The 22081-nt window shown below is 41.2% G+C and overlaps 1 protein-coding gene across 1 annotated transcript in view; it reads left to right on the top strand.

The window, feature by feature from the left end:
• The window catches only part of LOC139578119 (AT-rich interactive domain-containing protein 3B-like), a 35730-nt gene extending 20874 nt beyond the window's left edge, over positions 1–14856 (top strand). The window contains exons 3-9 of the mRNA XM_071405357.1: positions 3928–4002; positions 5831–5903; positions 10243–10426; positions 10773–11026; positions 12201–12482; positions 12683–12778; positions 12951–14856. Of these exons, the coding sequence (XP_071261458.1) occupies positions 3928–4002; positions 5831–5903; positions 10243–10426; positions 10773–11026; positions 12201–12482; positions 12683–12778; positions 12951–13093 (1107 nt within the window). The 3' untranslated portion in view covers positions 13094–14856. The remainder of the gene's footprint in view (positions 1–3927; positions 4003–5830; positions 5904–10242; positions 10427–10772; positions 11027–12200; positions 12483–12682; positions 12779–12950) is intronic.
• Positions 14857–22081: the final 7225 nt, after the last annotated feature.

Consider the following 22081-nt stretch of genomic DNA (forward strand, 5'->3'; position numbering starts at 1 on the left):
ACTCTATGTGAAGGAGATGTTGCACTGCATGAAGCAAATGGTGGTCACACCAGATACTGACTGGTTTTCTGATCCACGCCACTACTTAAAAAATAAAAAATAAGTTATCTGTGACCAACAGATGCATATCTGTATTCCCAGCCATGTGAAAATCCATAGATCCATAGAATGACAGTTTATATTAGGAAATCAAACTCAGTTATTATATTTTTGTTCACTATAGTTAGTGTATTATTGGATACATTTAGATCAACTAAGTGATTTATATTGTGGAAAAATAGAAGTTCCCTGAATACTTTTACCCTGATCTGCGTTTTGCTCTCTGTTGTAGGGTCCTCTTATCTTAAACGAACAGGAAGTGGTCAGAATTGAAAGCCTAGAAAGTATTTACTAAAAGGAGATGACTAAGTGGAGCTTTTTGTCAATAGACAGATCCATAGTGGGATTTCACTATCTCCTCAACAGGGAAAGGGATTTTATTTTCACTTTATTGCCAACGAGTCACTCAGATCAGGGCAGGGGCATCTGCTTCCCCGTCAATAAAAAGGTCCGGTCTGTTGGTCGGTTGCCCAGGGCAACCAGACTGCCATTATTAGAATAATATATAGCCACCGGTTTGGCCATTATTGCTGCTTTATGCGACAGCTGTACTCACAGGGGTACTGTTACTGCTCGACAATACGGCCTTTACAATGGATTGGCTGTATCTGTCTGTGTGGACGGACTGTAGTTAAAAGCGTAACACACAGGGAACCATACAGGGCTTTTCAATGGATTTTGTGTAGATGGACTGTTCCTAAAGAATAGCCCCCCCCCCCCCCCCCAGCTATTCCAGGTTTGGTGGTTTCCAGAACTAATGTGTATCTGGCCACATGAGAGAACCCGAAGAATAAAAAAACAACACAGGGAGCATGAAGAAAAAGTATTGTTATGCAGAATACAAATTAATCATCCATTTTAAGGGGACCTTGCGAGACATTGATTCGTCAGGCGGCTTTTACAACAGTTATTTTATACTACATTTTCCAAAACGAACACCAACCAACTCCGTAGGACCATATTGGAAAGGATTCATATCTCCATAAATAACTGGTACATATACTGCCCAATGATGGCTTAAAAATGTTAGTTGGTGTCTTGGGAACACCTATAAAATGGCCCGAGTATGCCATTGATATTTGTCCTTTTTGAATATTTTGAAGAAAACATGCCCAAAATAACCTACCCAAAATACTGACTCTTGAACATACTTTCATCTTAATTTTCTGTATTTTACATGTTAACACTTAACTGTCAAATGAGTGTTTCCTAAAGTCTACTAAATACAGTTAATTATAAAATATGACATTCTGCATTTTGTCAATTTCAAGAAATGTGACAAGAAACCTTCCCTGTACTTAGAATGTTGACAATGGAACCATGGACATGAAGCCATTTCCAATATAACTTTACCTTGATGGAATGGGACACGATACTAAGGCTAACATTTACTTTTTAATTCAAGCACTGTTTTGGTACATGTTCTATATCATTCTAATCCACAGATATTACACACTATTTTGAAATCATTAGGAGCATGCTCAAAATCTTTTCCTCTCAATCGAGGGATCAAAATATATTTAAAAAACAATCTGATTTAGACAGCATTTCGGGCACATTTTTGGTCATATTTTAAAAAACATTACATGATCTCTTTGATTGTATTTTCTCCATTAACATTTTAAGCCATCATTATATCATTTACGAATGGCCAATTATAAATAACAGAACAGTCATTTTAGGGGACATTTCCACCACATTTCTGCATAAAGTTTAAAGGACAGTGCATTTGGAAAGTATTCAGACTCCTTCACTTTTTCAACCGTTTGTTACGTTACAGCCTTATTTTAAAATTGATTAAATTAATTGTTTTCCTCAATCTACACACAGTACCCCATAATGAGAAAGTGAAAACAGGTTTCTAGTTTTTTTTGCAAATGTATGAATACCTTATTTACATAAGTATTCAGATCCTTTGCTATGAGACTCGAAATTGAGCTCAGGTGCATCCTGTTTCCATTGATCATCCTTGAGATGTTTCTAAAACTTGATTGTAGTCCATCTGTGCTTTCAATTGATTGAAAATGATTTGGAAAGGCACACACCTGTCTATATAAGGTCCCACAGTGGACGTCAGCGCAAAAACCAAAACCATGAGGTCGAAGGAATTCTCTGTAGAGCTCAGAGACAGGATTGTGGAGAGGCACAGATCTGGGGAAGGGTGCCAAAAAAAGTCTGCCGCATTGAAGGTCCACAAGAACACAGTGGCCGTCATCATTCTTCAATGGAAGAAGTTTGGAACCACCAAGAGCTGGCTGCATGGCCAAACTGAGCAATCGGGGGAGAAGGCCCTTGGTCAAGGAGGTGATCAAGAACCCGATGGTCACTCTGACAGAACTCCAGAGTTCCTCTGTGGAGATGAGGGGGGAAAATCTGCGATGTCACTACAGCAAAAAAACACTTATTTAGACATGACCTAGCTGGGTGTGAAATTTAGTGGCTCTGTCACTTTGTAATTTTTTTTCACGTAGCCGCTGGACTATGGTCAAATTTACTTTAATATGACCCTTATTCAGGTCTTAACAGTACTTTATGATCAGAATTGTCTGTATAATTGTTTCAGTGCTTGGGAGCAGAGCTAGCTGAGACACCAGCTGGAGTAGGTCATTGTGTCCTTGAAGCCAGGGGAACAAACAAAATCCACAGCTGTATAAATGGAGAACATCTCTCATGGGTCATGGGTCACGCTATGCAAATATAGGTGAAGTCACACACACACACACACACACACGCACACACGCGCGTTTCCATCCACTGGCTCTCCCTGAACCCTGTTTTGTAGCTGGTAGAAGATTTAGAATATAGGGCAAAGACTATGGGCGTAAGAAACCGAGGTGTTAGATACAAAAGAACACAGACACTGGACAGAGGAACTCTGCCTAGAAGGCCAGCATCCCGGTGTCGCCTCTTCACTGTTGACGTTGAGACTGGTGTTTTGCGGGTACTATTTAAAGAAGCTGCCAGTTGAGGACTTGTGAGGCGTCTTTCTCAAACTAGACATTCTAATGTACTTGTCCTCTTGCTCAATTGTGCACTGGGGCCTCCCACTCCTCTTTCTACTCTGGTTAGAGCCAGTTTGCGCTGTTCTGTGAAGGGAGTAGTACACAGCATTGTATGAGATCTTCAGGTTCTTGGCAATTTCTCGCATGGAATAGCCTTCATTTCTCAGAACAAGAATAGACTGACGAGTTTCAGAAGAAAGTTATTTGTTTCTGGCCATTTTGAGCCTGTAATCGAACCCACAAATGCCGATGCTCCAGATACTCAACTAGTCTAAAGAAGGCCAGTTTTATTGCTTCTTTAATCAGCACAACAGTTTTCAGCTGTGCTAACATAACTGCAAAAGGGGTTTTCTACTGATCAATTAGCCTTTTTATAATGATAAACTTGGATTAGCTAACACAACGTGCCATTGGAACATAGGAGTGATGGTTGCTGATAATGGGCCTCTGTACGCCTATGTAGATATTCCATTTTAAAAAATCAGCCGTTTCCAGCTACAATAGTCATTTACAACATTAACAATGTTTACACTGTATTTCTGATAAATTTGATGTTTATTTTAATGGACAGCATTTTTTTGTTGCTTTTCTTTCCAAAACAAGTACATTTCTAAGTGACCCGAAACTTTTGAACGTTTGTGTGTGCGTTTTATTAAGTCTTCGTAGGTTTATTGTATAGAAAGAGGAAAAGAGGAGAGGGTGCTGACATAGCACTAGCATGGATTCAAACCCATTCTGCTGCGGTACATATGCACTGGAGGCAGCAGCCCCTTTGTGTGTGTGTGTGTGTGTGTGTGTAACCATGTTTTGTTGTGTGTGTTTACAGAAAGGCAGTGTGGGCTGGGCGGAGGAGAATGAAGGAGGAAAAACAAGAGGAGAGCCATCCAGAGACTTCGCCAAGGTAATCAGATTTTAAAGAAGGATGTAAGCTGATGCATTAAGCTCAGCTAAACTAAAACTAATCCACACAGACCGTCTAAGCTAAGCTACATTCCGATGCTCTACCCGTGTATTTAGAAGGAGTGGACTGGTGTAAGGAAATAATGGTGGAATCTCCCTCCAACTATGCTTGCACCAATCCAATGCCTTTTTAAATGCCTGAGTGGGTAGTGAACAAGTGCACACTTCTTGGAGGGTAGAGAGTAGGTACTCAGCCCTATACTCCAAACTGGATTCGTTTTGATGATTCATTTTGCACACAAAATCTTGATGTGTCTCCTATTTTGTCAAATTGTCAGTGTGGCGTACCTACAGAGTTCTGAAATGTGAATGCAGCTGACAAACCAGTCTTGTTGAGATGAGTCTAGATTTTCTCCGATGGTCTTCGCGGGCCTACCACTGGATAGTATGTCGGAATAGTGAATTAACATAGAATTGTGTTTGGATGGTTATTAACCTAATGAGTCCCACTGTAACGCTGGCCTATTTTGGATTTTTAAAACATATCTTTTTTAAACATTGTGTGTTTGGGTGTCAATTCTGGGTTGTACCATTAGATTAGTCTATTTCCTCTGCATTGGGAAATTACCAACCGTTAGTGTGTGATTAACGGGGTCTGATGGCAGATCCCGAAGGGGCCCGGGCCGTGTCTTTTTATACAAAAAAAACCCAGGACATAGTGTCTATAATACTGTAAGGGGTTCTTCTACATAGAAGATCATAGTAAATCCCAGGACATAGTGTCTATAATACTGTAAGGGGTTCTTCTACATAGAAGATCACAGGAAACCCCAGGACATAGTGTCTATAATACTGTAAGGGGTTCTTCTACATAGAAGATCACAGGAAACCCCAGGACATAGTGTCTATAATACTGTAAGGGGTTCTTCTACATAGATCACAGGAAATCCCAGGACATAGTGTCTATAATACTGTAAGGGGTTCTTCTACATAGATCATAGGAAATCCCAGGACATAGTGTCTATAATACTGTAAGGGGTTCTTCTACATAGAAGATCACAGGAAACCCCAGGACATAGTGTCTATAATACGGTAAGGGGTTCTTCTACATAGAAGATCATAGTAAATCCCAGGACATAGTGTCTATAATACTGTTAGGGGTTCTTCTACATAGAAGATCACAGGAAACTCCAGGACATAGTGTCTATAATACTGTAAGGGGTTCTTCTACATAGACAATCATAGGAAATCCCAGGACATAGTGTCTATAATACTGTAATAAGCTCACATAGTTGATATTGACTAGTTGGATATTCATTTCCCACTGAGAGAACCATCATTCATATAAATGCATTTTTATCAGGTTGTTGCTTTGGCAGACCCTTGTTTTTTTTATTGCCATTTGTCAATAAAAGTCACGACTTCAAACTGTTTGTCAAATTGTTGTGTTCTACTTGTAGCCCTGAAAAGACAGCGGTGCCACTTCATTGTGAGGCTAAATGTAATTGCTAGGCGGGCAGATAAAGTCAGATCAATGAAAAGCCAATTTTTTTTGGGGCTGCTATCTCGGGGCTGATGGGGTTAACTAAGTTAGTTATAAAGTTGATTATTAAAGTGAAGGAACAGAGGTCTGGTGAATTTGGGTTAAACTACGGCAGTATTTTTAAAACCTCCCGCTCTGGGCTGGTTGTGGCAATGAGTAGTTTATGCATATAGAAATCTATGAGCAGAATTACTGTCTTAACTCATTTAGCAACGGAATCCCTAGTTTGAAAGCGACTATTTAATTCTGTGATCAAGTTATTAACAAAGTTCATTTCCACCCCCAGCTGTATGAACTGGACAGTGACCCAAACCGGAAGGAGTTCCTTGATGAACTGTTTGTCTTCATGCAGAAAAGAGGTAAACCTCCAGTCTTTTTACTGTATAGCCAGTTCTGCTTTAGTGGAAAACATTGCACCTGGGGATTCCTCACTTGGAGTGAACATGTGAAACTTCAGTCGACCGGTTTTAAGATTATACTGCACATTCTAAACTCTCATAGAATAGCGTAGCATGCCACTCATCTAAACTCTCATAGAATAGCGTAGCGTGCCACTCATCTAAACTCTCATAGAATAGCGTAGCGTGCCACTCATCTAAACTCTCATAGAATAGCGTAGCATGCCACTCATATAAACTCTCATAGAATAGCGTAGCGTGCCACTCATCTAAACTCTCATAGAATAGCGTAGCATGCCACTCATCTAAACTCTCATAGAATAGCGTAGCGTGCCACTCATCTAAACTCTCATAGAATAGCGTAGCATGCCACTCATCTAAACTCTCATAGAATAGCGTAGCATGCCACTCATCTAAACTCTCATAGAATAGCGTAGCATGCCACTCATCTAAACTCTCATAGAATAGCGTAGCGTGCCACTCATCTAAACTCTCATAGAATAGCGTAGCGTGCCACTCATCTAAACTCTCATAGAATAGCGTAGCATGCCACTCATCTAAACTCTCATAGAATAGCGTAGCATGCCACTCATATAAACTCTCATAGAATAGCGTAGCGTGCCACTCATCTAAACTCTCATAGAATAGCGTAGCGTGCCACTCATATAAACTCTCATAGAATAGCGTAGCATGCCACTCATATAAACTCTCATAGAATAGCGTAGCGTGCCACTCATCTAAACTCTCATAGAATAGCGTAGCATGCCACTCATATAAACTCTCATAGAATAGCGTAGCGTGCCACTCACCCAAGACTTAATGTTCCATTTCCTCTTTCAGTTTGGTTCTGGACAGAGTTGTAAAAAAAATTCACAATCTTTAAGAAGTAAGGATTGATCTTAACGTTGTCTGTGGGTTTGAGTCCCCGGGGTCCCTCTAAACGGTTTCCTGAAATTCCTCCAGCTTTATTTCTAGACTGTATTTCATGAGAAAATAATCAACATCCCACACTATTGAACCGTCTATTCATGGTTTATGAGTGCAATACTGCAGAAATGTCAGTAATGGTGGGTTAAAACAGTTAAAATCATCCAGTTCAAATGTTATTGAAGATGTCAGCTGTGATTTAAAGCTAGGGCCATTCTTTCCGCCTTAAAATAATGTACCCTCTTTAGCCCCCTCAAACATGCTCCTCCGTATGTTCAGTCTTTCCCCTATATTCAAATATGGATGTTTATCAAATGTATGTATATTTCTGCCTAGATGCGCTTTTAAATGAATAAATGTTAGCTCAGTGACTGGAAGTTTATGGGAACGGCTAGCATCTTAATGCGCTAACGCTATTAGCAATGCAAAGAAGGGTTATGGAGGGGGTGTTTGGGTGAGGAGGGGGGTATGAAGGGGGTTAAAGGTCTGGATTAAGGGGCCCCTGTGTTTCAATTAGGCCTGATGGATGAACACGCCTCTCTAATTCAGGGCCTCTTCTTTCATACAGTGCCTTCAGAAAATATTCACGCCTAGGGCTGTTAGCGTGACTGTATTACCGCCACACCGGCGGTCACGACTCATGACCGCAGTCGAATTCCACGTGACCATTTAGTCACGGTAACGAGGCTTCTCCAAGCTCGGATGCTGCTTATGGTCATTAGTAGACATGACATGTATTTTTTTCCTCCCTGTTCCAAGACAGTTGCATGATAATGGTCAACTCTAAATCCAAACTAATTTCACACATACAGAGCATTCGGAAAGTATTCAGACCCTTCACATTTTGTTAGGTTACAGCCTTATTCTAAAATGGATTAAATCGTTTTTCCCCCTCATCAATCTACACAGAATACCCCATAATGACAAAGCAAACACAGGTTTGTTTAAGAAAACTGAAATTACATTTACATAAGTATTCAGACCCTTTACTAAGTACTTTGTTGAAGCACCTTTGGCAGCGATTACATCCTCGAGTCTTCTTGGTTATGACGCTACAAGCTTGGCACACCTGAATTTGAGGAGTTTTTCCCATTCTTCTCAAGCTCTGTCAGGTTAGATGGGGAGTGTCGCTGCACAGCTATTTTCAGGTCTGTCCAGAGATGTTAGATCAGGTTCAAGTCCGGGCTCTGGCTGGGCCACTCAAGGACATTCAGAGACTCGTTCCGTAGCCGCTCCTGCATTGTCTTGGCTGTGTGCTTAGGGTTGTTGTCCTGTTGGAAGGTGAACCTTTGCCCCAGTGTGAGCTCCTGAGCTCTTGGGAGTAGGTTTTCATCAAGGATCGCTCTGTATTTTTCCCCGTTCATCTTTCCCTCGATCCTGACTAATCTCCCAGTCCCTGCCGCTGAAAATGATCCCCACAGCATGATGCTGCCACCACCATGCATCACCGTAGGGATGGTACCAGTTTTTCTCCAGATGTGACGCTTGGCATTCAGGCAAAGAGTTCATCTTGGTTTCGTTAGACCAGAGAATCTTGTTTCTCATGGTCTGAGAGTCCTTTAGGTGCCTTTTGGCAAACTCCAAGTGGGCTGTCGTGGCTTTTACTGAGGAGTGGCTTCCGTCTGGCCACTCTACCATAAAGGTCTGATTGGTGGAGTGTTGCAGAGATGGTTGTCCTTCTGGAAGCTTCTCCCATCTCGACAAAGGAACTCTGGAGCTCTGTCAGAGTGACCATCGGCTTCTTGGTCACCTCCCTGACCAAGGCCCTTCTCCCCCGATGGCTCAGTTTGACCGGGCGTTCAGCTTCTTATTTATTTAATTTCACCTATATTTAACCAGGTAGGCTAGTTGAGAACAAGTTCTCATTTACAACTGCTACCTGGTCAAGATAAAGCAAAGCAGTGCGACAAAAACAACAACACAGAGTTACACATGGTATAAACAAACGTACAGTCAGTAACACAATATACAGTGTGTGCAAATGAAGTAAGGAGGTAAGGCAATAAATAGGCCATAGAGGTGAAATAATTACAATTTATCATTAAGACTGAAGTGATAGATGTGCAAGTAGAAATACTGGGGTGCAAAAGAGCAAGAAGCTAAAATAACAATATGGGGATGAGGTAGTTGAGTGTGCTATTTACAGATTGGCTGTGTACAGGTACAGTGATCGGTCATAGATGGAAATGGCTTCATTTTACATATAATTTTATAACTCTGAAGTGTTGGACTTCATTGTCAGGGTTAGGGGTCAATTCCGCTACAAATCAGTTAAGCCGAAAATAATAAATTCAATTTTCCTAATTTCTTTTAAATTTTATGTTATGATTCAGACAGTGGTTTGCAAGACAAAACACAGGTTCTTCATGAGCTGCTGAATAGACTTCTAGCTTTACTGTAGGTTTGTAGGCTAATGGACCCACTGGACGACAGCATTTGGGACGGACATCTACAGAAGTTTACTGGTTGTGCTACATGTTAATCCTTCCTGCCCTTAACTCCCCACTCGGCCACAAATGGCATGATTTGATAACACGTGTGTGTTTTATGTGCGTTTTACACACTCATCCCCATGTCTAAAGTAAGAAATAATCCCATCCCAACAACTGCCGTTTAGCCCCCTTCGTTAATTGGTTTTAGGATTGACTGTCAATCCTCATTTCTGAGATTCCTCACTCTCTTCCTCTCCATGACTCGGTCCACCTGCCATTTACAATAGTTCTCCTATTACCTGACTGTTTTCATCTGGGTTAAATAAGTTTTCTTTCACGTTGGGCCAGTAACCGAAAGGTTGCTGGATCGATTCCCCCGAGCTGGCAAGGTAAAAATCTGTTGTTCTGACCCTGAACAAGGCAGTTAACCCCCTGTTCCTCGGGCGCCGAAGACGTAGATGTCGATTATGGCAGCCCCCCGCACCTCTCTGATTCAGGGGGGTTAGATTGCAAATGCGAAAGACACATTTCAGTTGAATGCATTCAGTGTTACCCATGTTTCTCCAGGCACCCTGGTCAACCACATCTCCGGCATGATATCTACCACCATCTTGGATCTGTAGACGTCTAGTTTAAACTCTTCTACCTATTTTTACCTCTTTCTCCAGGCACCCCGGTGAACCGCATCCCCATCATGATATCTGCCACCATCTTGGATCTGTAGACATCTAGTTTCAATTCTTCTACCTCTTTCTCCAGGCACCCCGGTGAACCGCATCCCCATCATGATATCTGCCACCATCTTGGATCTGTAGACATCTAGTTTCAATTCTTCTACCTCTTTCTCCAGGCACCCTGGTGAACCGCATCCCCATCATGATATCTGCCACCATCTTGGATCTGTAGACATCTAGTTTCAATTCTTCTACCTCTTTCTCCAGGCACCCCGGTGAACCGCATCCCCATCATGGCTAAGCAGATTCTGGACCTGTACATGCTCTACAAGCTGGTGACGGAGAAGGGCGGCCTGGTGGAGGTCATTAACAAGAAGATCTGGAGAGAGATCACCAGAGGACTCAACCTGCCCACCTCCATCACCTCAGCAGCCTTCACCCTCCGCACACAGTGAGTCTGACTCTGGACCATGTTCATTCTGCACCAAAACAGAAGGAAATGTTACCCGAAATTGAGATAAACGAGGGAGGTACTATGTGAACCTGTCCAATAAGAAATGTTTTTTATTTTTTTCCGTTGCAAACCAGTTTATACCGTCTTCTTACAGTGTGCCCAAATGAACACAACCCAGCACTATCTACAACCACCAACCTCCCCTGGCTACTCAGTAGATGTTAGTTGTTTTCAAATGAGAAATTATTTCTTTATAGGCAACAAAAAAAATTCTGTTCATGATAGAAATGTACTTCTAAATGCATGACAAATCCAACCACTGCCTCGTCCTACGTCCACCCAGGTATATGAAGTACCTGTACCCGTACGAGTGTAGGAAGAAAGGGCTGAGCTCTCCAGGCGAGCTCCAGGCTGCTATAGACGGTAACCGAAGGGAAGGCCGAAGACACAGCAACAGCCTGTACCGCTTCTCCCCCTCCACCGCCCCTGGCTACCCACACCACTCCCTCCTCTCTCCCCCCAAGATGCCCCACCACTCCTCAGCCGGTCACAACGGCCTGCACACCTCCCCCAGCCCATCTCTGAAGAGATCCACAGGTATTTTGTATACATATTTTAAACGTGTAATTGTTTTTGGTATGTAGTTTGGAAATCCTCCATGGTGTTCATCTACTGTGATAGCTGCTGTCATGTGGCTACCTTGTGATGGGCTACCTAGTTTTGAGACCACATTTACATTTACATTTTGCATCTAACTCTAATTTACAAGGAGTTAATGTGTTATGATTCTCTGCTGTTTACTTGATGTATTTAACTTGAAAATAAAGGAGAGCCGCACACTCTAGGAGCTCTAGGTACGGTACCCTGATGAAGACAGCTTGCCTGTCGAAACGTTGGTAAATTAAATATTTTTGCGTCTGAGCTCCTAGAGTGTCGGCTCTCCTTTATTTTCAAGTTTTCTACTCCGCTAGCCAGCACCTCGCCTAAATAGGTGTGCGTTTCTTTTTCTTCTACTTGATGTATTTAACCAGGTAGGCTAGTTGAGAACAAGTTCTCATTTACAGCTGCGACCTGGCCAAGATAAATCAAAAGCAGTGCGACACAAAACAACAACACAGAGTTACACATGGAATAAACAAAACGTACAGTCAATAACACAATAACACAAAAAAGTCTATATACAGTGATCTGTCTACTATTCAAATCAAATGTGTCACGTGTACAGGATACAGGGTGTACATGGAACAGGGAAATGCTGTCCTCTACACGAAGAAGTAATACAAAGTAGTAATGAAATGAGAACATGGTAATGACTCAGACATGATCACTGGGCTCCCGAGTGGCGCAGCGGTCTAAGGCACTGCATCTCAGTGCAAGAGGCGTCACTACAGTCCCTGGTTTGAATCCAGGCTGTATCACATCCGGCAGTGATTGGGAGTCCCATAGGGCGGCGCACAATTGGCCCAGCGTCGTCCGGGTTTGGCCCGGGGTAGGCCATCATTGTAAATAAGAATTTATTCTTAACTGACTTGCCTGGTTAAATAAAGGTTACATTAAAAATGAATCACTCACCATCCAGATAGCATGGATCTGATCCAAAGTAAACAAATGGCTGACCATGTTTTTGAATCGAATCTAATGGCCATGCTTCTGAATCGAATCTAATGGCCATGTTTTGAAAAATGGTGATTGTTGAATGTGAATATTTCAAATTTTGATATTTGAGGGGTGATTAATCTATGAAAATGTCTCTCCCTCTGTTCCCTCTCAGAGGAGATTTCAACCCCCATGCTTCCAAGTCGTCTACCCATGGCCCATGCGCTCTCCCTGGGGCAGCAGCAGCAGCTAGCCCAGGCCGCCACCCTGGAGCACCTTCGAGAGAAGCTGGAGAGGGCTGCTGGAGGAGGAGAGGGTCCAGACATGACGATGGCTCGTTTGGCCATGGAGGAACAGCAGAGACTGATGCAACAGGCGTTCCAACAGAGCCTGTTGGCTATGGCCTCTCACTTCAACCCCGGCATGAAGCAACTCAAACTCAACAACAGCAGACACGGTCGGTACTGGGCTGGGTGTGTTGGCTACCAGTTAGTTGTCATATTCTACCACTTAACGTAGTCGGGTTTAACCTGTTCTCAGATCTGTTTGTTCTCTTTCTAAACTCCATTGCAGCCCATTGTCAAGTCAAACATTTACTCACATAATTGAATTGTAAACATTAACAGACTGTCTCATTTTGTCTTTGTCCCGCCTCAGAGAGTACCACTGAACAAGACCTGTCTCTCAGTATTTCCAGTAATGGGGCAGCCAGCATCAGTGTGTCTGTGGAGGTCAATGGAACTCTATACTCAGGTGAGAGTAATCAAAAGATTATTAATGCTGTATTTCAGATTCTTGAGACATTTCGGACCCGTCCAGAAACAACTCCGATCCCCTTATTCCTTAGGCGGTGTGGCATTGAACTTGTCACACTCACACAGAGGCCCACCACTGACTAACAAATGTGTTCTTGCCTCCCCTGTAGGAATGCTGTTTGCCCAGAAGACTCCTGGTGCAGCCTCTGTGATGTCGGAGGCCGTGGCTCCTGCTGGACAGAGTGGTTTTGGTGTTCTCTCCTCCTCTCAGAGCCCTTCCTCTGCATCCTCTTCCTCCAAGGGGCCAAACTGACCATGGTGCTCCATCAGTCTCTCTGCAGGGTTACTCATGTTATTCTATTGGCCTGTGTTGAGGATAAATTAGTGCTCAATCAAATACCTATTTTTTAGTCAAACTGAACTTGTCTGTTACTGACGACAATTATGGGGGTGGAAAATCAAAGGAATTTACCTTAAAAAAACGAACGTACTTTTTTTATTAGTAAGTTCGTTTTTCTAATTGCACCCCTGACAACCAATCAACTGTTGTACAATCCCTTTATCTTTGTACTGAACACAAATTTGCTTTAAAAACAAGCAATGCATTTTGGGAAAATCTCAATTAGAACCAGGTGAAGAAGGCAAATTTTGGATTTTGCGACGCTTTTATTTTTTGATTTCTTTTAATTTCACGTATTACAAAAAAAGTGCTGTTTTCTTTGTATACCTCAATTCATTGGCTGTAAGAGCTACAGTATTAGTAAAGAACCGTTTCCCTTATTGACACAACACAAACTGCTTGTGAACAGACTAATGTATTTTAGTCATGTAAGGAGGACTCACAATTGGACTTTAGTTTATTTTCTAAACCTTTAGAATAAAGCAAAAAAAGCATGATTGAAAAGGTTTGTGCAAAAACCGATTATTTTTTGAGGTGTTTTTTTATTTATTTTTTTTACATCAAAATTCTGTATGGTGATTGGCTATGCTCTGGAGCCGATTGGTTGTCTACCTCATTTGATGGTTTTAACATTATGTAGCCATCACTTCTGTTTACGATATGTTATTATAGCCATCAGCAGGACAATATGGATGCCAATAAGGGCTTTCAACCGGTGCGTTCATTTTAACTCACCTTTGGCGCCGGTTGGGTGGAGTTGGCACATTTTAGACCATCCTAAAGTGAAAGCTCCCCCTGTTCACAGGCAGGGTGAGGTGAAACGGATGCACCCAAATATCATGATCTCTTACAATTAGCTGAAGTTAAACAACTGGTAACAGCTCAGAGACGAGCTGTTTTGTAAAACAGGAAACTATACACGTCTTACCTCATTTAAAGGGGAAGTTCAGTATTTTACAACTTGATGTTTACACTGTTCCTCGCCCTGAATGTAGTCTATGGCCCTATGAGAAACTGTACTTTCAGGGCGAGGATCCATCTAGCGTTGAAGTTGTAAAATACTGAACTTCCTCTTTTTTAAAAGCCTTTCCATCTCGGGAAGTGATTTTCTCAGGAACTCACAGGACCAGGGTAGTCTGTCTTAGAATACTCTTCAGGAAAATAGGTCAGTATTCATACAGTGGGACACTGAAATAGGTCTACCTCACTTGTGACATCTGTGTCATGGGAGCTGGGTTGTGTTCATTAGCGCAAAATGCTTTGAAAGGTAGTGGGGGGGGGGGGGGGGGCTCAGCTGCCCGTCTATCTTTCAAACCAGTCATTATTTAATATGATAATTCTGTACGTACAATCATGGGGCCATCATCATAGCCTGGTAAAACCATACTGAATGCTCTGTCAGTGTTTTCAGATCAGCGTTATTTCACTTTTGCGAAAACATTCCGTTTGGTTTAACCAGGCTAACAATCATGTATACCTCACACTGCAAACTACACACACACACACACACAAAATGCCTCAGAATCACCAGCTAGCTGCATTATATACCAAAGACCTGATGTATTGATAGGAAACAATTCAAATGTTTCTGGTGTTTGTTCACTCAATGTATTCTTATGTGGACAAGAGGAACTAAATAAACTCCTTGAGGAAATAAAAGTCGCTTTCTCACTTTGTATTGCTATTTGTGTTGCTGCTTCTTCATAAGACCGAAAGCCTGGTTGGTCTTAACGCATTAGGAATGTAGTTTATAGATGTGTCATGCATTATGAATGTCTCATAACTGACATAGATATAAGGTGTTATGTTTACTTATGCATTATGGGAAGTGTTAGTTAGTTAGTAGGATGTAGTATAGGATGGATACAGTATGATTCAGTGACCTGTTGTGGGTGGCATTGCCTCTTAGACTGAGATTACATCCAGCGACATCTCTGGAGCAGAGTCCATATCTGTGCTCTGTTTATTTCAAATGTGTATTACTCTTTTATTAAGCCTCTACCTTAACCTCACAGATATCTGGTGTAATTCTCCTGTCTTGTCTGGTGTCCTTTGTGATCTTAAGTATTCTCCCATCTTTCTCTCGCTCTCTCTCTCTCCCCTCCCGGAGGACCTGAGCCCTAGGACCATGCCTCGGGCCTTCCTGGCCTGATGACTCCTGGCTGTCCCCAGTCCACCTAGTCATGCTGCTGATCCAGTTTCTGCTGTTCTGCCTGCGGATATGGAACCCTCACCTGTTCACCGGACTTGCTATTTCGACCCTCTCTCTCGCTCTCTTTCTTGCTTACACACTTGCTGTCCTGTCCTCTGAATGCTCGGCTATAAAAAGCCAACTGACATTTACGCCTGAGGTGAATGACCATCTACTTCCAAGCATTATTTGTCCTTTTTGAATAAACCTATTTTCCTCCCCCTGATTTTCTTTTGGGTCTGTGTTATTGAAGGGTAACATCAACCACTGTTCTTCTGCGTTGTTTGTTCTTTGTGGTTTTAAGCTGTGTTTCTTGATAAGCACTTTGAGAAATCTGCTGATGTAAAAAGGGCTTTATAAATACATGTGATTTGAGATATAACACAGCCTCCACAACATTTATTTATTTTTGTTATTTTTATAAAGGTTTATACATTTTTTTTATAGTCTTGTCCCATCGCTGCTACTCCCGTACGGACTCGGGAGAGGCGAAGGTCAAGAGCCGTGCGTCCTCTGAAACAACACAACCCAACCAAGCCGCACTGCTTCCACAGCCTCATAGAGGATCTAGATACTTTTTCTAACCTCTCTGGATTAAAACCAAATTATGATAAGTGTATTATATTATGTATTGAATCACAAGATAATACAACTTTTACATTACTGTGTAGTTTACCAATAAAATGGTCTGACGGGGATGTGGACATACTCTGTATGCATATCCCAAAATAAATAAATAATCTCACTCCAATACATTTTAACAGAAGGTTAGCAAAAATAGATACGATCTTGCTACCATGGAAAGGAAAATACCTGTCTAGTTGTGGAAAAATCACCCTGATTAACTCTTTAGTCATATCCCAGTTTACCTATTTGCTTGTGGTTTTGCGTACGCTTAGCGACCTGCTTTTAAAATTATATGAGCAAAGAACATTCAATTTGATTTGGAATGGCAAGCCAGGCAAAATTTAAAAGGGCCTATTTATATAATGAATATGAATTCAGAGGGCATAAATGATTAAATATTAAAGCATTAGACCTCTCACTAAATGCTTCAGTCATACAACAGTTAAATCCAAAATGGTTCTCTTGTAAAATTAATAAGAATGTCTCACCCCATGTTCAAATTTTTTTTTCTTTTCCTTTATTCAGATTACAACCGCTCATTTTCGTTTATTTGAAAATAAAATAATCTCCAAAATATTGTTATTTTTTAAACGAGCGATAGAAAGTTGGTTGCAATTTCAATTTAATCCACCTGAAAATACAGAACAAATAATACGACAAATATTGTGGTTGAACTCAAATATACTAATTGATAAAAAAAAAAAAAATTAAATAATAAAATGTTTAAGAAAGGTATAATCTTTGTATATGATATCATAAATAGGACTGGTGGAGTTACGTCACACATGCAGCTAACACAGACATATGGAAATGTCTGCTCTTCCCAAAATTACAACCAACTCAACTAATTGCAGCATTACCACATAAATGGAAGAGGCAAGTAGAAGGGGGAAAAGTAAGGAACTTGTCCGTCGGCCCTGCATTAAAGACCAAAACTGGTTAAAGAAAATGGTGATAAATTAAAATATATACCCGTTTCTTTTATGGACCAAAAAACGGACAGCTGTGCCATATAAATTGCAAAATAGTTGGGAAGAGATTTTCGATGTACCTATTACATGGCACATGAAATGAATTGACATGCAAAACGACACCGGATTCAAAACTTTCAATTTAAATTATTATACAAAATTCTTGCAACCAATAGAATGTTATATATATGGGGGATACAACCTTCCCAGCTCTGCAAATTTTGCTGTGAGGAGGCAGAGTCATTAGATCATTTATTTTGGTATTGTCCATATGTAGCTCGTTTTTGGTCACAGGTCCAGGAATGGCTGAAGAATTGCAACATTTGCCCAGAGTTAACACAGCAGATAGCAATAATGGGTGATTTGAAAAGTCATAGTCAATCGATCAATTAATATCATTATTTTAGCAAAAAAAAAATTATCTTAAATTTACAATCTGTAGAAGCTATGAGAATAGAAAGGTTCAGTGCTTTTGTGAAGCATCACAGTACAGTTGGAAAATATATGGCAAATAGAATCAAACTGGATGGACAACAGAAATAGAGGAAGAACTAAAAATAAACTAAATATAACTATTGTAAAATAGATTGTGTCTGTAAAATGTGTATAATATGAATATACTGAAGGTAGAAGCCTAAGTGTTGTTGTTTATTAGTTTACTCCAATTGGGGGAGGGGTGGTAGGGTTTGGGGGGAATAATACAGGAAGGTATATTCTAAAACAAAGTGTGTAAATGTGTGTGTAGATGTGTAGATGTGTGTGTAGATGTGTAGATGTGTGTGTATAGATATATAGATGTATAGATGTGTGTGTATAGATATATAGATGTGTAGATGTGTGTGTATAGATGTGTATATGTGTGTATAGATATATAGATGTGTAGATGTGTGTGTATAGATATATAGATGTGTAGATGTGTGTGTATAGATATATGTATAGATGTGTGTGTATAGATATATAGATGTGTAGATGTGTGTGTATAGATATATAGATGTGTAGATGTGTGTGTATAGATATATAGATGTGTAGATGTGTGTGTATAGATATATGTGTAGCTGTGTGTGTATAGATATATAGATGTGTAGATGTGTGTGTATAGATATATAGATGTGTAGATGTGTGTGTATAGATATATGTATAGATGTATGTGTATAGATGTATAGATGTGTAGATGTGTGTGTATAGATATATAGATGTGTAGATGTGTGTGTATAGATATATAGATGTGTAGCTGTGTGTGTATAGATATATGTCTAGATGTGTGTGTATAGATATATAGATGTGTAGATGTGTGTGTATAGATATATAGATGTGTAGATGTGTGTGTATAGATATATAGATGTGTAGCTGTGTGTGTATAGATATATGTCTAGATGTGTGTGTATAGATATATAGATGTGTAGATGTGTGTGTATAGATATATAGATGTGTAGATGTGTGTGTATAGATATATAGATGTGTAGATGTGTGTATAGATATATAGATGTGTAGATGTGTGTGTATAGATATATAGATGTGTAGATGTGTGTGTATAGATATATAGATGTGTAGATGTGTGTATAGATATATAGATGTGTAGATGTGTGTGTATAGATATATAGATGTGTAGATGTGTGTGTATAGATATATGTATAGATGTATGTGTATAGATGTATAGATGTGTAGATGTATGTGTATAGATGTATATATGTATATAGATATACAGTTGACGTCAGAAGTTTACATACACCTTAGTCAAATACATTTAAACTCAGTTTTTCACAATTCCTGACATTTAATCCTGGTAAATATTCCCTGTTTTATGTCAGTTAGGATCACCACTTTATTTTAAGAATGTGAAATGTCAATAATATTAGAGAGAATATTTTCTTTCAGCTTTTATTTCTTTATTTCTCTTATTTCTTATTTCTGTTACATCCTCCTGACAGAGCTGATGAGACTGAGTCAGGTTTGTAGGCCTTGCTCGCACACGCTTTTCTGCCCACAAATGTTCTATAGAATTGAGGTCAGCGCTTTGTGATGGCCACTCCAATACCTTGACTTTGTTGTCCTTAAGCCATTTTGCCACAACTTTGGAAGTATGCTTGGGGTCATTGTCCATTTGGAAGACCCATTTGCGACCAAGCTTTAACTTCCTGACTGATGTCTTGAGATGTTGCTTCAATATATCCACAAAATGTTATTTTCTCATGATGCCATCTATTTTGTGAAGTGCACCAGTCCCTCCTGCAGCAAAGCACCTCCACAACATGATGCTGCCACCGCCATGCTTCACGGTTGGGATGGTGTTCTTCAGCTTGCAAGCGTCCCCCTTTTTCCTCCAAACATAACGATGGTCATTATGGCCAAACAGTTCTATTTTTGTTTCATCAGACCAGAGAACATTTCTCCAAAAAGTACAATCTTTGTCCCCATGTGCAGTTGCAACCCGTAGTCTGGCTTTTTTTATGGCGGTTTTAAAGCAGTGGCTTCTCCCTTGCTGAGCGGCCTTTCAGGTTATGTCGATATAGGACTCGTTTTACTGTGGATATAGATACTTTTGTACCTGTTTCCTCCAGCATCTTCACAAGGTCCTTTGCTGTTGTTCTGGGATTGATTTGCACTTTTTGCAGCAAAGTATGTTCATCTCTAGGAAACAGAACGCTTCTCCTTCCTGAGCGGTATGACGGCTGCGTGGTCCCACGGGGTTTATACTTACATACTATTGTTTATACAGATGAACGTGGTACCTTCAGGCGTTTGGAAATTGCTCCCAAGGATGAACCAGACTTGTGGAGGTCTGCAATTTTTTTACTGAGGTCTTGGCTGATTTCTTTTTATTTTCCCATGATGTCAAGCAAAGAGGCACTGAGTTTGAAGGTAGGCCTTGAAATACATCCACAGGTACACCTCCAATTGACTCAAATTACGTAAATTAGCCTATCAGAAGCTTCTAAAGACATTACATAATTTTCTGGAATTTTCCAAGCTGTTTAAAGGCACAGTCAACTTAGTGTATGTAAACTTCTGACCCACTGGAATTGTGATACAGTGAATTATAAGTGAAATAATCTCTCTGTAAACAATTGTTGTAAAAATTACTTGTGTCATGCACAAAGTAGATGTCCTAACCGACTTGCCAAAACTATAGTTAGTTAACAAGAAATGAGTGGCGTGGTTGAATAACGAGTTTTAATGACTCCTCCGCAACATGTTAACGTGTGTTTTGTCCGTGTGGAACGGAGAAAAGGAGTTGTTTCCAGGTCACTTCCTGAACTCGGATGTGCAACAGGCGGATGACTGTGGACATGCTAATAGAAGTGACAGCTTGAGGGGGGCGGGGGGGGGGGGGGGGGGGGAGTTGTGTGTGTGTGTGTATATACAGGGCTGAGTGGGAAGGGTAGGTGTGTGTGTGTGTGTGTGTGTATTTGCGTGTGTGCAGGGAGGAGGGGCGGCGTACTGTGTGTGTGTGTGTGTGTCTGAAGCACCGGTTTCATTCATCCTGTAACCGCTCCCTCCTCCCCCCGCCCAGGCCCCTCCTCCCCCTCCCGGCCCCTGCCTCTCTCACTGGGGAGTCTCTCTGTAGAAGAGGGAATTACCAAAACCTTTAATCTCTGGAATTATTGTCCTGGCTGGATTGAGATGGAATTGAATCACAGAGAGGACATTGGAGAAGGACTGCAAGATTGGCCAACCCATCCTTGAAGCAGTGTGGAAACGGGTTAGATCTTTCTGACCATTCCTGACCATTCTGTCATGTCATCTAGACGTCAAGGACATTGTGATGTTGACTGCCAGGGATGCTTTGTCAGAAGCAAAATTCAAAGTTGTGGATTTCCTTTCTTTGTGACATTGGTCATCACTCTGAAGCCATGTGGGGCAAACAAAGAGCCTTCTGAAGAGAAAAGGTAAAGAAGAAAGAAAGAGAGATTTTGGATTGGGAATAAAGACACGGAGCAGGAATAAGACACGGAGCAGGAGTAAGACACGGAGCAGGAATAAGACACAGAGCAGGAATAAGACACGGAGCAGGAGTAAGACACGGAGCAGGAATAAGACACGGAGCAGGAATAAAGACACGGAGCAGGAATAAGACACGGAGCAGGAGTAAGACACGGAGCAGGAATAAGACACGGAGCAGGAATAAGACACGGAGCAGGAATAAAGACACGGAGCAGGAATAAGACACGGAGTAGGAATGAGACACGGAGCAGGAATAAGACACAGAGCAGAGGAAGTACTGACATGATTGAAACTCTGCTCTGCTTCACAGAATGCAATCATCCTGCATTCCGTCCTAACTCGGCAATCTGTCCGAACTCTTCTGGATTCTCTGAACTGGTACGGATGTTTAGAAATGAAGTGAAGTACCTACAGGATTTAATCTCAGGCTCTTCCCTATGCTGCACAGAATGACAACCATCCTAAACCAGAACTGACTCTTCCCTATGCTGCACAGAATGACAACCATCCTAAACCAGAACTGACTCTTCCCTATGCTGCACAGAATGACAACCATCCTAAACCAGAACTGACTCTTCCCTATGCTGCACAGAATGACAACCATCCTAAACCAGAACTGACTCTTCCCTATGCTGCACAGAATGACAACCATCCTAAACCAGAACTGACTCTTCCCTATGCTGCACAGAATGACAACCATCCTAAACCAGAACTGACTCTTCCCTATGCTGCACAGAATGACAACCATCCTAAACCAGAACTGACTCTTCCCTATGCTGCACAGAATGACAACCATCCTAAACCAGAACTGACTCTTCCCTATGCTGCACAGAATGACAACCATCCTAAACCAGAACTGACTCTTCCCTATGCTGCACAGAATGACAACCATCCTAAACCAGAACTGACTCTTCCCTATGCTGCACAGAATGACAACCATCCTAAACCAGAACTGTCTCTCCTTATGCTGCACACAATGACATATCCATCCTAAACCAGAACTGTAGTTTTGTGGAACCTGGGGACTGTATTCTGCTGTGGATGTTAAGAAACCTCATATCTAAACTCAGGTTTTTCCCTTTACTGAACTGAATGTAATATCCATCCTACCTCGGCAATGAGTCCTAACTCTGTGTAATGGATTCAGTGGATGTTTAGAGGCACCCTATT

Source organism: Salvelinus alpinus, chromosome 6 (genome assembly GCF_045679555.1).
Source record: "Salvelinus alpinus chromosome 6, SLU_Salpinus.1, whole genome shotgun sequence".
Taxonomy (NCBI): Eukaryota; Metazoa; Chordata; class Actinopteri; order Salmoniformes; family Salmonidae; genus Salvelinus; species Salvelinus alpinus.